The sequence below is a fragment of the Panthera pardus genome, unplaced genomic scaffold (assembly GCF_024362965.1).
Source record: "Panthera pardus isolate Hobbes unplaced genomic scaffold, ASM2436296v1 HiC_scaffold_7, whole genome shotgun sequence".
Classification (NCBI taxonomy): Eukaryota; Metazoa; Chordata; class Mammalia; order Carnivora; family Felidae; genus Panthera; species Panthera pardus.
In genome coordinates this window covers 43,971,369-43,985,008 of record NW_026527002.1, presented here as the reverse complement: position 1 = coordinate 43,985,008, position 13,640 = coordinate 43,971,369, and the positions used below count along the sequence as shown (strand labels likewise).

Below are 13,640 nucleotides of genomic sequence, written 5' to 3'. Positions count from 1 at the left end.
GCAGATAAAATTCCTAGATTAGCTGAGATAGGACTATTGTCATAATCTGTAGAAAACATGTAAGATGATCAGGTCAAAAGCTATTTAAAGATGAAGAGGGACCCAGTTGTAAGGGCCTCTTTGTTCAGATTGGGGGTTTGTTTTTAGAATTTGTCACCTGTTCTCTGTTACGATTTTTAATGGAAAGGAAAATGCCTGATTTGGAAGTGTGCCCTGGTACTCTTCAAGTTGAAGTATATTTTCAGTTTTTGGAAAAGGAGGTTATGGGAGGCTTTCCCTGGTTGGCCATCAGCTGCTATTTTAAACATTCTCTCTATATAATGCCTTTTCAAAAGCTAAAAGGGATAAAGCTCAGATATATGATGACCAGGTAGACCAACAGCACAAAGAAAATGTTTCTTGTTCTCATTGCCTTTGACTTAGAGTTATTTGATTTCACGTAAAAATTATTTTTTTCACTTTCTGTAGGTTTCAGCTTAGTTACGGAATTAGATGCGACATTAAATTTAAGCAACCTAAAACCAAAAGAAAACACTATTTTCTTCCTACAGAGACATGGTGTTTCTAGAAAATGCCTCATTGCTTTCATATTATAACCTTATCAAGTCACTTCTTCATTGCTATTTGGAACCTATGAAAAATTGGTTTGCCTAAGGCCAGGTTCCTCTTTAGCATAAGAGTATAAATAGAAAGTGCTTATGTAATCCTTAGATTTATGGTTGACTCTGAGAGATGGATACTCAGCTCCGGTCCTGCTTCCTATTACTGTCTTCAAGAAAAATTTTTTTTCATGAGACTTCTAGACATTTATGAACAAAAAGCCTCAGACATAGACTCAGTACAATTCTTAGTAAACTCACAGAGGGAGTCGCTTTCCATTCTCCAGTTTTCTCATCTATTTGGCTTTCGATTTTTCAGTATCGTTTAATAGTTATTTTCCCACTCATGTCACAAGGACTGTCTGACTTTGCTTCTCTCCCCCACCTTCATTGTTTTCTCCTCTCCCATCTCCTAGTAATTATAACCTCTGCGACATCCTTTCAGCAGTGAGGGCTGGAAAATAAGCATCTTGCTCCCAAGATAAAAAGCACCCAGTCGCGTAGCAGATCTTTAGCTGATTTAGGCAAATTCAAAGTGCCGCACGGGCTACCCCTTGTCCGGAGCCACGTCCTACCCCCACCTCTCACAAGCCTGCGTCCTGAAAGCATGACTGGAGTATTGACCACTCTACTGTGTAAGCTTCAGATATTTGTTGGTAATTCTGTCTCAAAAATGTATTTTATTTGTGTCTCCTGTTTTCTTTTTCAGCCTCGTTGACTGTCATTTCAGTAAAAGCAGTCTCAGGCATGATCACTTTTTCTGTGACGGATAAAATGCAACTAACTTATCCCATCTTCTATATCATGTTTATCATCATGATAGCGTCTTGTGTTTTCCAAGTCAAGTAAGTTAGCTTCTACCTATTCACTAATCTTTCAACATTCCCGTGCTTCTCTGAGCATTAATCTTTATTGGCGTCCGTGGATAATTAAAATGAGGTGTAACTGATTTCTGAGGGTGAAGGGCCTTCAGCTTGTCCTCAGCCAGCACGCCTTGCTTTCTCCTTCGCGTCCAATAATAAGTTTTTACTAAGCTTTGCCTTCATGTCTTGTGAGTTCTAAAGTATGGCCGCAATCTAGCTAAGTGCACTTTGATACTTTCCTGATGCTCTTCTGCTTGTAATTAATATCCATCGTACGCAGGTTGTCATTAGCAATAAATCAAAGGGGAAGGTCCACATCCAGGATTTCATTCTAAATATAGGAAATACATGAACCCTTCACCTTCATTCTTAGCTCATGCTCATTAATTGCCCAGGGATGGACAAAACCAGACGTTTGGCCGGGAGGGAAATCCTTTCCCCAGAACTTTGCATCCTTGGCCAGAATTTTCTTTGTACCCATGGGATCGCGGAATGATTGTTTTATGTTTCTCTTGGGGCCTAAGAGTGGTGACATGGAACATTTTAAATTTCTGTTCTTCTCTCCCCCCCACCCTCCGCCACCTCCTTCTGCTCCAGTCACTTCCCCTCCGTTTCACATCATGATTATGCCTTTGCCTGCGAGGCTGTCTTTAGCCAGCCAGAAAGTTTTCTGTTTATCCCAAAATGCTGTGCAAAAGCTCCATCCCGGAGCCAGCTGGGAAATCAGGGCCTAAACTCGGGAAGAGTTTAGGGAAGAGTTCCCTCCATAGATGCTAGCAGCAAAGCCTAATAGTTCTGGGTCGGACATGGGCCTGTTGCAAGGAAGGTGGAGAGTGACTGGAAAAACCCAGTGTTTTGTCACTGTTTCATTTGTCATTTCCTTATGAGAATGAGTGTGTTTCTAATGCTTGAGCCTTGCCACTTTGTTTCATCTCCCTTTCTTCTTCCGAATTCATCAGCACGGCTATAACATCTTTTTGGAATTTGGTGATTAGCATCGTTAGCGTTAAACTCAGCTTTATGAATTTAAGAGGCAGGTACAACCCAAGGCACCCTGCATTCCCACCACCCTTGTCCCAGTCCCTGCCTCTTCCACACTGATGCCCTGTGAATGCACTAGAACTGTAGAACTGGCCACCCATCAAAACCGCCTGAGGAGTGGTCTGTTTGTTCATAGATAGGTACATGTACACACACACATATACATGCATGCATGTACACACACGTGTGCTCAGGCACACCTGGGATCTACCCACAAAGCATTTCTTTTTAATTGTGCTAGGACAGGACCTAAACGTCAGTGCTTTTTAAAATTGCTCAGTTGACGTCAATGACAGGGCAGCACGGCTTCACTGTGGGAACCTGAGTCGCGCTGGTGGCCAGAGTGCGAAACTGAGCTCCCCACATGTGCTGTGCAGCTGGAGCACGGAGCATTGTTTTTGAAACATTAAACATTCCTTTACTTCTCCATCTTCCTTCTTGGCATGTGGCATGTCAATGGATAGCTACACTATTCCCCAGATATGATATTTAACAGATTCTAGGGTCTATCCTAATGAATCAGCTCCAGTGTGATACTGGTCCAGCAGCTTGACTCACTTCCAACTCAAACTTCTGTGGCCTCAGAATATGATTAATTGCTTTTCATTGTTACTGTTGTTGGTTTAAACAGACCATAAAACCTGACATCTGATCTCATACATCAGATGCATATAAGCTATGACTGCTGATTGGAAATGCCCTTTTACTGCACTTCCTTTCCCTTTGTAGTTGTAGCTTAAGGACATGCATTTTTTGAGGTTACTGTTAACTTGTTGCTGAACGTCTCTTAGAGCCAGAGCTTCAGTAAGTGCCTTCTGCTCTAGGTTCCTGAATCATGCCACGAAGCTCTACAACACAGCGATGGTGGTGCCCATTAACCATGTTTTCTTCACGACCAGCGCCATTATCGCAGGTGAGCTTGGGTTTTCTCTGCTCGGGTGATTCGACCCCCGCAAAAGCATAAATAAAGCTTCTCTCGGAGTAAACAAGACAGCCAAGGAATCTTCGGTTAAAAGGACCTGTGTAGCCGGTATCATACCCTGCTCACCTCCACCTGGGTCTGAATTTGCTCCATAACATCCTCGCAGACAGGTTATTCTGCTTTGTGGGAAGGCTTCCCAGTGCTCTCTGTCTCCCGAGACAGCTTAGTCCTGTTTTGGATCCCCCTAATTATTTGGAGCACTCTAATTATTAGAAAGTGTTTCCTTATAGTGGGGTTGAAACTAGTCTCCCTGTAAATTCAAGACTCTCATCTTAGTTCTGCTTTCTGGAGTCTTCTCCTTGCCAGCCCTTCTTTTAATTTTTTTTTTAATGTTTATTTATTTTTGACAGAGAGAGAGAGAGAGAGAGAGAGAGAGACAGAGCACGAGCGGGGGAGGGGCAGAGACAGAGGGAAACACAGAATCCAAAGCAGGCTCCAGGCCCTGAGCTGTGAGCACAGAGCCCGACACGGGGCTCGAACTCGCAGACCGTGAGATCATGACCTAAGCCGAAGTCGGACGCTCAACCGACCGAGCCACCCAGGCGCCCCTCCTTGCCAGCCATTCTGATAATCAAAGCAGCTGAAGGGTCCTCTTGTGTCTTGTCTCTGGGCCAAACATTCCTCTTTCCATTAACTCCTCCTTCCTTGCCCCTCACCGCTGATCACCTACATCAAAGACTGGGGTCCAAAACTGAATCCAGTGTTCCAGGGAAAGGCAGGCAGATGAGAATAGAAGCTACTATCTTCACTGCTCTGGCCTCTATTTTTCTACTATTACAGTCCTTTTGTATTTATTGACAATTCAGAAACATATATGTGAGACACAATAGTGTTTTTTTTTAAAAAGCATAAATTTGACTTCACTCATATGAGGACCTTAAGATACAAAACAGATGAATATAAGGGAAGGGAAGCAAAAACAATATAAAAACAGTGAGGGAGACAAAAACGTAAGAGACTCTTAAATATGGAAAACAAACAGAGGGTTACTGGAGGGGATGTGGGAGGAGGGGTGGGCTAAATGGGTAAGGGGCATGAAGGAATCTACTCCTGAAATCATTGTTGCACTGTATGCTAACTAACTTGGATGTAAATTTAAAAAATAAATTAAATTTTAAAAAAAGAAGAGATCAAAAAAAAAAAGCATAAATTTGAAACTTGGTCCAAACCAAAATATAATAGATTCCAGTATACCACTCCTAAGGTTAGTACTGTTATGCCCTAGTTTATTGGCTTGTTGGATATATTTACTACCTTCTTATATTGGAAGTTCATTTCCCAAAGCAAAGTTTATGTATTTTGGAAGCAATTAGGGATTATGTTTCCTAATTGACACACCTTTCTTATTTCATGGCAATGTGACTGCCAGTGGGCAGTTTTTAAAAGTAATCGATGCATTTTTTATTTCCCAAAACTGAACCTTACGTTTAAAGAGAAAGATCATATACCAAGACATCTGATTTTTTTTTAGAATTTTATGCTTTCTGACAAAAGAAAGTATGAAAAGATGGCACATTAGTGTGCCCTAGAATTATTAGAAACAAAAATAATAGGGCCCAAAAAGAGGTACAGGCATGACATACAGCCTAATAGTTAATGTTGTAAAGACGTGTAAAAAATGTACTTCCCTTGAAAAGAACATTTTTGTAGTAGGACCAACAGGGCTGGAATCTCAATATTTAGCACGCCAAGTAATTGATGAGTCAGGGAGACTGGAACTTTCTGGAAGTGATAATAGTTCATCTGCTATTACTGAAGTATGGAATGGAGATGAAGCTTCTTGACTAATTTTCCTTTTTTGCCCCCATCAAAAAGTCTAGCTTAAAATCACAATGTGATACCATATTTTGCCTACGAACTAGTGAAGTTTTTGTTTTTTTCTTTTTATTGCAATAACTAACGCCAAGAAGGCCGCAGTATTACTGGCACTCTCGTGGAGTTGGGTAGCATGGTACTACCCTCCGAGAACTGGGTTTCATTGTCTTCATCAAGAGCCTTAAAAATGTTTCTAATCTTTGATCCTACAACTCAACAACAACAACAACAAAAATAACCCAATTTAAAAATGGGCAAAGGACTTGAACAGACATTTCTCCAAAGAAGATGTATGAATGACCAATAAGCACACGAGAAGATGCTCAACATCACTAATCATTAGGGAAATGTAAATCAAAACCACAAGGAGACACCACCTTTTACCCATTAGGGTGGCTACTAGCAAAAAAGAAAAAAAAAAAGAATTAACAAGTGTCAGTGAGAATGTGGAAAAATTTGAACTCTGTGCATTGTTGATGGGGATATAAAATGGAGTAGCCACTCTGGAAAACACTATTCCTCAAAAAATTAAACATAGAATTACCATACAGTCCAGAAATTCCACCTCTAGGTCCATATCCAAAAGAATTGCAGGGACTTGAACAGATATTTGTATGCTTGGGTTATAGCAGCATTATTCACAACAGCCAAAAGGTGGAAGAAACTCAAATGTCCATCAACAGATGAGTGGAATAGTATGTCATACAATGAAATATTATTATCCAGACTTAAAAAGGTAGGACATGCTGAGACATGCTACAACATGGATGAACCTTGAGGACATTATGAGATAAGCCAGTCACAAAAAGACAGATGCTGTATGATCCCACCTATATTAGGTATCGGAGTAGTCAAACTTACAGATATGGAAAGTAGCATGGTGATTGCCAGAGAGGCTAGAGGAGGGGGAAATGGGGACTTGTCATATAATGGGTAGAGACTTCCAGTTTTGCAAGGTGAGAGGGGTCTGGACATTAGGTGTACAATAATGTGAATATACTTAACACAACTACAAACTTAAAAATGGTTATGATGGTGAACTTTTTGTCATTTGTATTTTACTATGCATTTTAAAAAAGATGTTTCTACTCTTTGAAGCAGAAATTCTGCGTTAAGCAGCAATAACAAGAAAGATCCTGGGGTGCCTGAGTAGCTCAGTCAGTTCAGCAACCAACTCTTGATTTCAGCCCAGGTCATGATCTCACAGTCTGTGAGATCGAGCCCTGCATCAGGCTCTGCACTGACAGCGTGGAACCTGCTTGGGATTCTCTCCACCCGCCTCTCCCTTCCCCCATTCTGCACATGTGCGAGCTCTCTAAACAAATAAACAAACAAGCAAATTAACAAATAAATAAATGAAAAATCCTAAAATGCTGAGAAAAAAATACATATGAAGAAGTTTATCACTAATTTTCCACAGTAAAAAAATTTCAAAACAGCTGAAAATGCCCTTAAAAGAAATGAATATTATAGGGCAGTTACTTAGAATAACATGGAAACATTGAAATGATTACACAAAAGTGTGCAATAACATGGAAAAATGCTTCCAAACCTGCTCATCCATTCAACAGATATGTATTAGGACTGAACGTGGTTCCTTCCTGTACGAAGTTTATTCTCCAGGTGAGGAGATGGGCTTCTGAGAGCACTCCTTTCATATAGGGCTCTGTCTTGTTCATCATGGTGTCTGTAGCACCCCGAACAGTAGCTGACCCAAAGGACTCAGTAAACATTCGTTGGCTAACCAGCAAGGATAACACCGCACACACAAAAATCCAATTCCAAGTAATACATAATTTAAAGATGGCTTTAAGAGAAAAACAATTCTGTGAAGGCTTTGGGACCTTAGACCAAGAAGAAATCCTTGAGACCAACAAGGAGAGAAGAAAAGTTCCTCATAGTAAACAACGCATCCTTCCACCTTTTCCTTCCACCAAAAGGGCAACCAGAAGAAAGAGAAGGGAGAGGGGGTTGACAGTGAGAAATGGGGCTGGGTGGAACGACTACGGCGCCCTCCAGTGGCTGAGTGCACATGGGGCATTGCCAAGAGTGACAGCCTGGGCGGCCAACAACTGCCCTGAAGGGAATGCTGTGTCAGAGGCCCCAGAGTCCACGCAGGCTCTCTGGTCAGGCTTGCTGACCCCTGGCCTAAAACTGTAGGTAGGAAATGGCACTAGAGTTTTGTTTTCTTGCGTGTTCCAGTGGGCTAAATCCTAAACTGGATAAGAAATTTCTATTTGCAAAAGTTATGTTAATTGTGTTGATTGTATAATAAGAATACATTACATAGAGCCTACGAATCTATGTTCTTTTTGAAATCACTGAAAATCTGAGTGTGGCTTGCAAATATTTTCAAACTAAGCTACTGGATGTGCATTTTAAGGGAACCTATGCCTAGAAAAAATAATACATTAACATAATTTAAAAAACAGTGTGTAGCTTTTATATATATTCTTACCCTAAAATTAAGTTTGTCTTTCGTTCCCGTTATAGGTATCATATTTTATCAGGAATTCCTTGGTGCAGCTTTTCTTACCATATTTATATATATTTTTGGGTGAGTAAGTGTCTCAGAAGTAAGGAATGTGAAATCCTATTACTTTTATGTAGGATTTTTGGCATTGTACCTCAGGTATAGAAAATTGGAAGGTAATATAAGAAACATTAGTTTCCTGAGCTCTTAAAAGAAACATATTTTTCGATTTAACACCCTACACAGGGTGCTATATGACCCTACACAGGACTCCGTGTCTTTGACTTGGTGATTTGGGTATCTCTCTGAGGGTTCTAAAACTGGGGATGTTCAGTTCCAGCCAAAGTCTCGATAAATCCACTGGTTGTTGTAGCTACTCCGTGACCTTTTTGTACTAAATCAGATTTACCTCACTCTTGGAAAATTCTAGGTTAGATCTCACTCAGGAACCACAGATGCTTCTGGGATTATCTAGAATAAAAGGTCAAGTCTAGGACAGATTATTAGCTTTGGACCTAATAACATCAGATTGGTGGTACCCCTTCCTTGTATCTGGACGCCCATCATTCCCCCTTCCTGGAGATTTGGTGGGCATCATTGCTGACATCCTTGCAAACAGAGGGCAGAATGTTGACAGAATGTCACCAATGTCTAAGATCCTCTGTTGGTTCCAGCTGGCACTCCCTTAGCACTTTAGCTGTTTCTTGATCTGGTATTCTGCATGACCATTGTTATGCAGACTTGAGCCCAGACTATTTTCAGTGTAGAAAACCATCTAGCTTGAAAATTCAATTTCATAAGATGCTTGGGCGAGCCTAAACTTCTAGGATCTGGAAACTATGACTATTCTTATGGCCAAGGACAATTAAATTTCTTAGAAAATTAAAGAACTTTGGTTTTTTTGTTGTTTTTTTTTTGTTTTTTTTTTTTGCTTGTGTTGCATGCCAGTAATGGGTCTGGGCATGCATGGATAGAAAATGAGACCTAGTGTCTACCCAAAGGGTTTAGAGCCTGATTTAGCCTCCAGATGGTAAAAACCTGGGGCAGAGATTTATTGGAAGCTGCCCAGGTCTTGGTTCTGGGGGAAAGTATTATTCGCTGCAGCAATTAAGACAAGTTCTAGAAGGCTTACCATGAAAAACAGAAAAAACAAGACCAACGGAATTTGTGTCATCATGTAGAATATGGAGCTCGGTTATTTAACACCATGAGTTGTTTCAGTGTTCTTGTGTTCCTTATTAATATTACTCTTACAGGTGTTTTCTGTCATTCCTTGGTGTGTTTCTGATCACAAGAAATCGAGATAAGGAACATCTGCCACAGTCTTACATTGATTTTGGAAATATTCCCGGTAAACTGTCTATTCTTTAATTTATGATGGAAAACTTTATCCATATAAATTAGTAGTCGCTGCTATTATTTGGGGTGTTAAAATTACTATAAAACATAATTCTTCTCCTTAAAAAATGTACATTTAGCGATGAAACCAGAAGTGATGTTTTAACTGTAAGTGTTAGTAATCATTTATTTGAATGTCAATTTCGCACAGAACACTGGGGGTATAAAAGAACTGGCCCTGTTTTCTTGATTTGGGTGATGTCGCAAATTTCCTTTTTGGATTTCCTTAAACTGAAAAAGGGTGAGGGGTAGGAGTGGGGAATGGCTGCCAACAGCAGACCCCTGCTGCTTGGGGAGCCTTTGAAGGAACATCTAAGGGCAAGAGGTTGGGCTGCTAAGGAATATAGTTCCTGGAAAGACTGCGGTGGCCTCTGCACTGTGGGACCAAAAGGGATGTTCTTCACAGTCACCTGAACATGAATAGCTTCTTCCCCTCCCCCACATTTGCCTTCATCCTGATCCACGTAACATGCACCGTCTTCCCAGTCCCCCACTCTCACTGGGAAATAACTTGCTTTAGTCACGTAGACAACAGAAGCAATGTTCAGAACAAAGCAAAGTTTGCTGTGTCCTCACCCCTTCTCCTGCCCACCCAGTATCTCCAGCTTTGCTAAGGATTTGGGGTGACCTATAGGTTTCTAGACGGAAGTAACGGTGATCTGACAGCTTCCTTTACCATTCTGTTAGGCCCAAACCTTCGAAGCAAAATTCATTAAAGCCTTCTCCCTATGACTGGGAAAATGTGGCCCAAGAAGTTCTGTGTTCTCTTTCCCTCTTGAGTCCCCTGATCAGCTAAGAGCATTCAGGGCAAGAATTGGCATTCACGGCAAGGGTGTGCATTATAAATGACGTGTATGGTTAGAAGTTCTTGGGTAGAAAATAAAGTTTTCATATTTTTAACGCGAGTTTTCATTTCACAAAGCCCCATACATAGGATCAGTAGCAGCTTCCAGAATCTGCTACGAAAGTCTGTTTTCTCTGTTGTTATATACTTAGAACAAACATGGAAAAGGGGGAAGGACACCGGGCAGGAAGGTGTGGAGATGAGTGGATGCTTCATGTTCCCCCCGTGACTGATCCAACCTGGTTTCCATGCTCAGCACAGTAGGCCCTGTGCGGTGGGGAGACAGCTCTCTCCTGTGGACGGCGCATGGTCACAGTCAAGGGACATGGAGTTCTGAGGCCTTTTCTTCCCGGTGTTTATCTCTTGTTTAGAGGGTGACCACATATTATAAAAAACGGTGGTGGGGGGGAATAAAATGTGGCTTGGAGAGAGGAGAAATTATTAAGACTTATCCTTTTGTATGAGCACAAAAGATTTTCTGTGATTACTATCTCCACAGGGAAACAAACACTGGACAAAATACAACCAGATTCAAATGGCTTATCCTATGGAACTTTGCCTGATGGAAGTGACTCAACGAAGAGCCAAAGTGGAGAGAAGAAAGAGGTCTAAAATGCCGAGAGGGATGGCTTCTGGCCTGTTATTCGATATCACCTTTGAAAAAAACTGCACATGTTCCATTGGTGTCCACAGCTTTTCTGTGCTGACATGTGCTAGCTAGCATTACCCGTCCTTCACCGTGTCTCCATTTGTGCGGACAGCGGGGCCTTCCTAAGCCTTGACAGTCTCATGTCTTCATGGAATGTAATTTGAAGTGTTCCCCACACCCTGGACTTGCCCCTAGTGAACTCCTAACTGGCTAGATCTTAATTAGGGCCTGGCTACTCAAGCAGGACTGTCACACAAAAATGTGCGTTCACGATTTGGCTACAGAGCACATAGGCTCTTCCCACTCGACTTAGAGCGTCAGCTGCTTTGCTTTAAAGAGACATGTTAATCCCACAACCTCATTCTGGTACCAAAGGTTTGAGAACATTCATTTCTCCTACGACATCTTTTATGAGCCTCCCCCATAAAGATCTCACCTTTCTATTCCTAAGTTAGAATGGTGAATCATCTTTCCTGAAAATGAGCCCTATTATAACCATCCTTTTATCTTTAAAATTAGAGTTTGTAAGTGGCATTCTGTGATGGTGTGTACCTTGGCTGGTGAACTTTTTCAGATTAAGAAAGGAACCACCTCAGAATTAGGACTAATTTTTCAAAAAACATAGAATGATGAACATTTTCTTCAGCTGTATGATCCTATTATACTTGAGTTGAAATTGAAAACTTCATATCCTATGCCTGTATTTGTTTAGTTCTTATGACTTATCTACTGGGTATATTTTAACTCCTGACACAAGGGTCAAAACTCATATTTAAGTTCTTAGTGTTACCTTCACTAGCGTACCATTTCTTCCCCAAGTTATTATCTCGAGCTTTATAAATTCTTCTAGGCAAAAGGACAGCTATGATTAGAGACCTGGATTTTAGCCATTGAAGTCTGTAGACATAGCCAGGTGGCCCAAGCTGAGACCACAGAGGAAGGCCATGTGCTGCTATACCCTGCCTGGCTCCACTGCTGTGACTAGTCAGATACCTACTAAGATATATTTGTAGGGAGAGTCCATAATCATATCTGTTATTTATGAACTGCTAATATATTTAAATGAGAAGAAAAAAGCTAGCCTTCACTGTAACCAAAATCAAGTAATAAGCCCTATCCCTAATGACATTTCAAAACCTTCAGATCACGTCTGACATGCCAGTCCAAAATTGTTCAGGCCAGTTGTCTGGCATTTGTAAAGGTTGTTTATCTCGGAGCTCTTGAGGCTGTCGTCTGAACTGCTTTGGGTCTTTCAGCCTCATTCCTTGTCGTAACCTATGCTCCTGACCAAACCTGGCCACAAAGGCAAGATCCGAATCTATCACCCACGTATGAATAATAACCTAGAGCCCGTGTCTGGCTTTTGAACTCCTGGTAAGAATTCCTGCTGTTGTGGAAAGTATCCCCCTAATTCAAATAAAACAGTCCTATAATTTATGGCATGTTTTACTGAATCGGTCCAACATGTTGGCACTAGAAGGCTCAGCTAAGAAATGTGTCTGGTGTCTTAAACTACAGATTTCTGATGACTCTTAAAACTGGTTTCAAAGATTGCGAAAATATTTAGACTAAAGAGTTGTACTTGAAGTGGGACTCCATTTATAGCTACAGCACGTGGTTTTGAGCACTGCAGAATTTTGCACAGACACAAGCATGATGCCAATGCTTTAGTAGTTGCCAACATTCGCATCTTTTAAAAATTCTGTGAGATGACATTGACTTATGCACATCTGAGCAATCCAGCAACGCTTTAGAAGTCCAGGCAACATACAAAATATATCGAGACCTAATTTTACTTTCCACATTGCTTCTTCAAAGCCAGGTGAATAGGAGTTTTAGTTGTACTGGCTCATAAGATTTTTTTTAAATTACAAAGTGCATGACAACAACCAAAGCCAACCCAGTCCTTCTCTTGGCATTGTGAATCGGGGACCTTTAGCCAATACTTGACTCATTTGACTGTTTGTCTAGACGAGGGGCCTGCAAAATTTTCCTGTAAAGACGCAGAGAGTAAATATTTTTGGGTCTGTTGGCCAATGTTGCTTGTCGCAGCCACTCAACTCAGCCATGATAGCATGAAAGCAATCATAGATGATGCGTAATGAATGAGCACGGCTGTATGCCAGTAAAACTTTATTTACAAAACAGGTGGTCAGCCCTAGGCCTGTAGTTTGCCAAGCCCTAATCCAGACTCCCTTGCCCTTCCTATGCAGGGTCTTTCTTGTTCCTTGGACATTCAGGAGTTGAAAAAGTGGCACTTCATGGTCCATGACAAACTAGGATACTGCGGCATGGTGGAGCCATGTCTTGATATTTACATTAGGATCTTGTTGCTTATATAAGATACAGATGGAAGCGGTGAGTTCATTATGGGTGCCCAAGTTTCTCTTGAAAGCAGTGGTTCTTTTGTGAGCACCACTACCTGAACTGGAAGAGCCTTTCCAGTCCCATAGTCCAAGTTGATAATAGCCTCAGAAGTGAGTATGAGCCACCTTTCATCAAAGCAGAGGACTTTACCTAATCTGATTGTTTTCACTTTAAGTGTTTGCTTAGTCTATGACCATAATACTTTCACTACCAGAATCACTTGGGAAAAAAATACAATAAAAACTTCTCAAGCAGTGACTCAGAATGTATTTTTCAACACCCCCATCCCACCCCCACAAGCTCCTGGAAATTCTATTTTGTGGCAAAGAAAGAACAGGAAAAGGCAGATTTCGTAGATTATTGCAATGTTAGTGCTAGTGAAGAGTAATGGTGATAATGTGCAAGTTTGGCTCCAAAAGAAGCAGGTGTAAATGGTGGGTATGACTTAAATGGATTGAAACACTGAGCCAAGTTCCTGGAAGCCAAGAACCCTCTCTATGCTCCTTGTTTCCAAGCGCACAGCTCATGCAGGGATGGTAACCGTCTGCGCTCGGCCACGCTAAAGGCTGCTTCATACTTGCCAATTTAATAGTGATGTTATGGACATAA

At 41.2% G+C, this 13,640-nt stretch overlaps 1 protein-coding gene across 7 annotated transcripts in view; it reads left to right on the top strand.

The window, feature by feature from the left end:
• Positions 1 to 13,289, top strand: part of NIPAL2 (NIPA like domain containing 2) — an 82,496-nt gene extending 69,207 nt beyond the window's left edge. For 6 of the 7 annotated variants that reach the window (XM_053896055.1, XM_053896059.1, XM_053896060.1 and 3 more), the window contains 5 exons: positions 1,309 to 1,444; positions 3,328 to 3,416; positions 7,794 to 7,857; positions 9,030 to 9,124; positions 10,515 to 13,289. In XM_053896055.1, coding sequence (XP_053752030.1) covers positions 1,309 to 1,444; positions 3,328 to 3,416; positions 7,794 to 7,857; positions 9,030 to 9,124; positions 10,515 to 10,627 — 497 coding nt within the window. In that variant the 3' untranslated portion in view covers positions 10,628 to 13,289. The remainder of the gene's footprint in view (positions 1 to 1,308; positions 1,445 to 3,327; positions 3,417 to 7,793; positions 7,858 to 9,029; positions 9,125 to 10,514) is intronic. The other variant, XM_053896061.1, reaches the window with a different exon arrangement.
• The last annotated feature ends 351 nt before the right edge of the window (positions 13,290 to 13,640 follow it).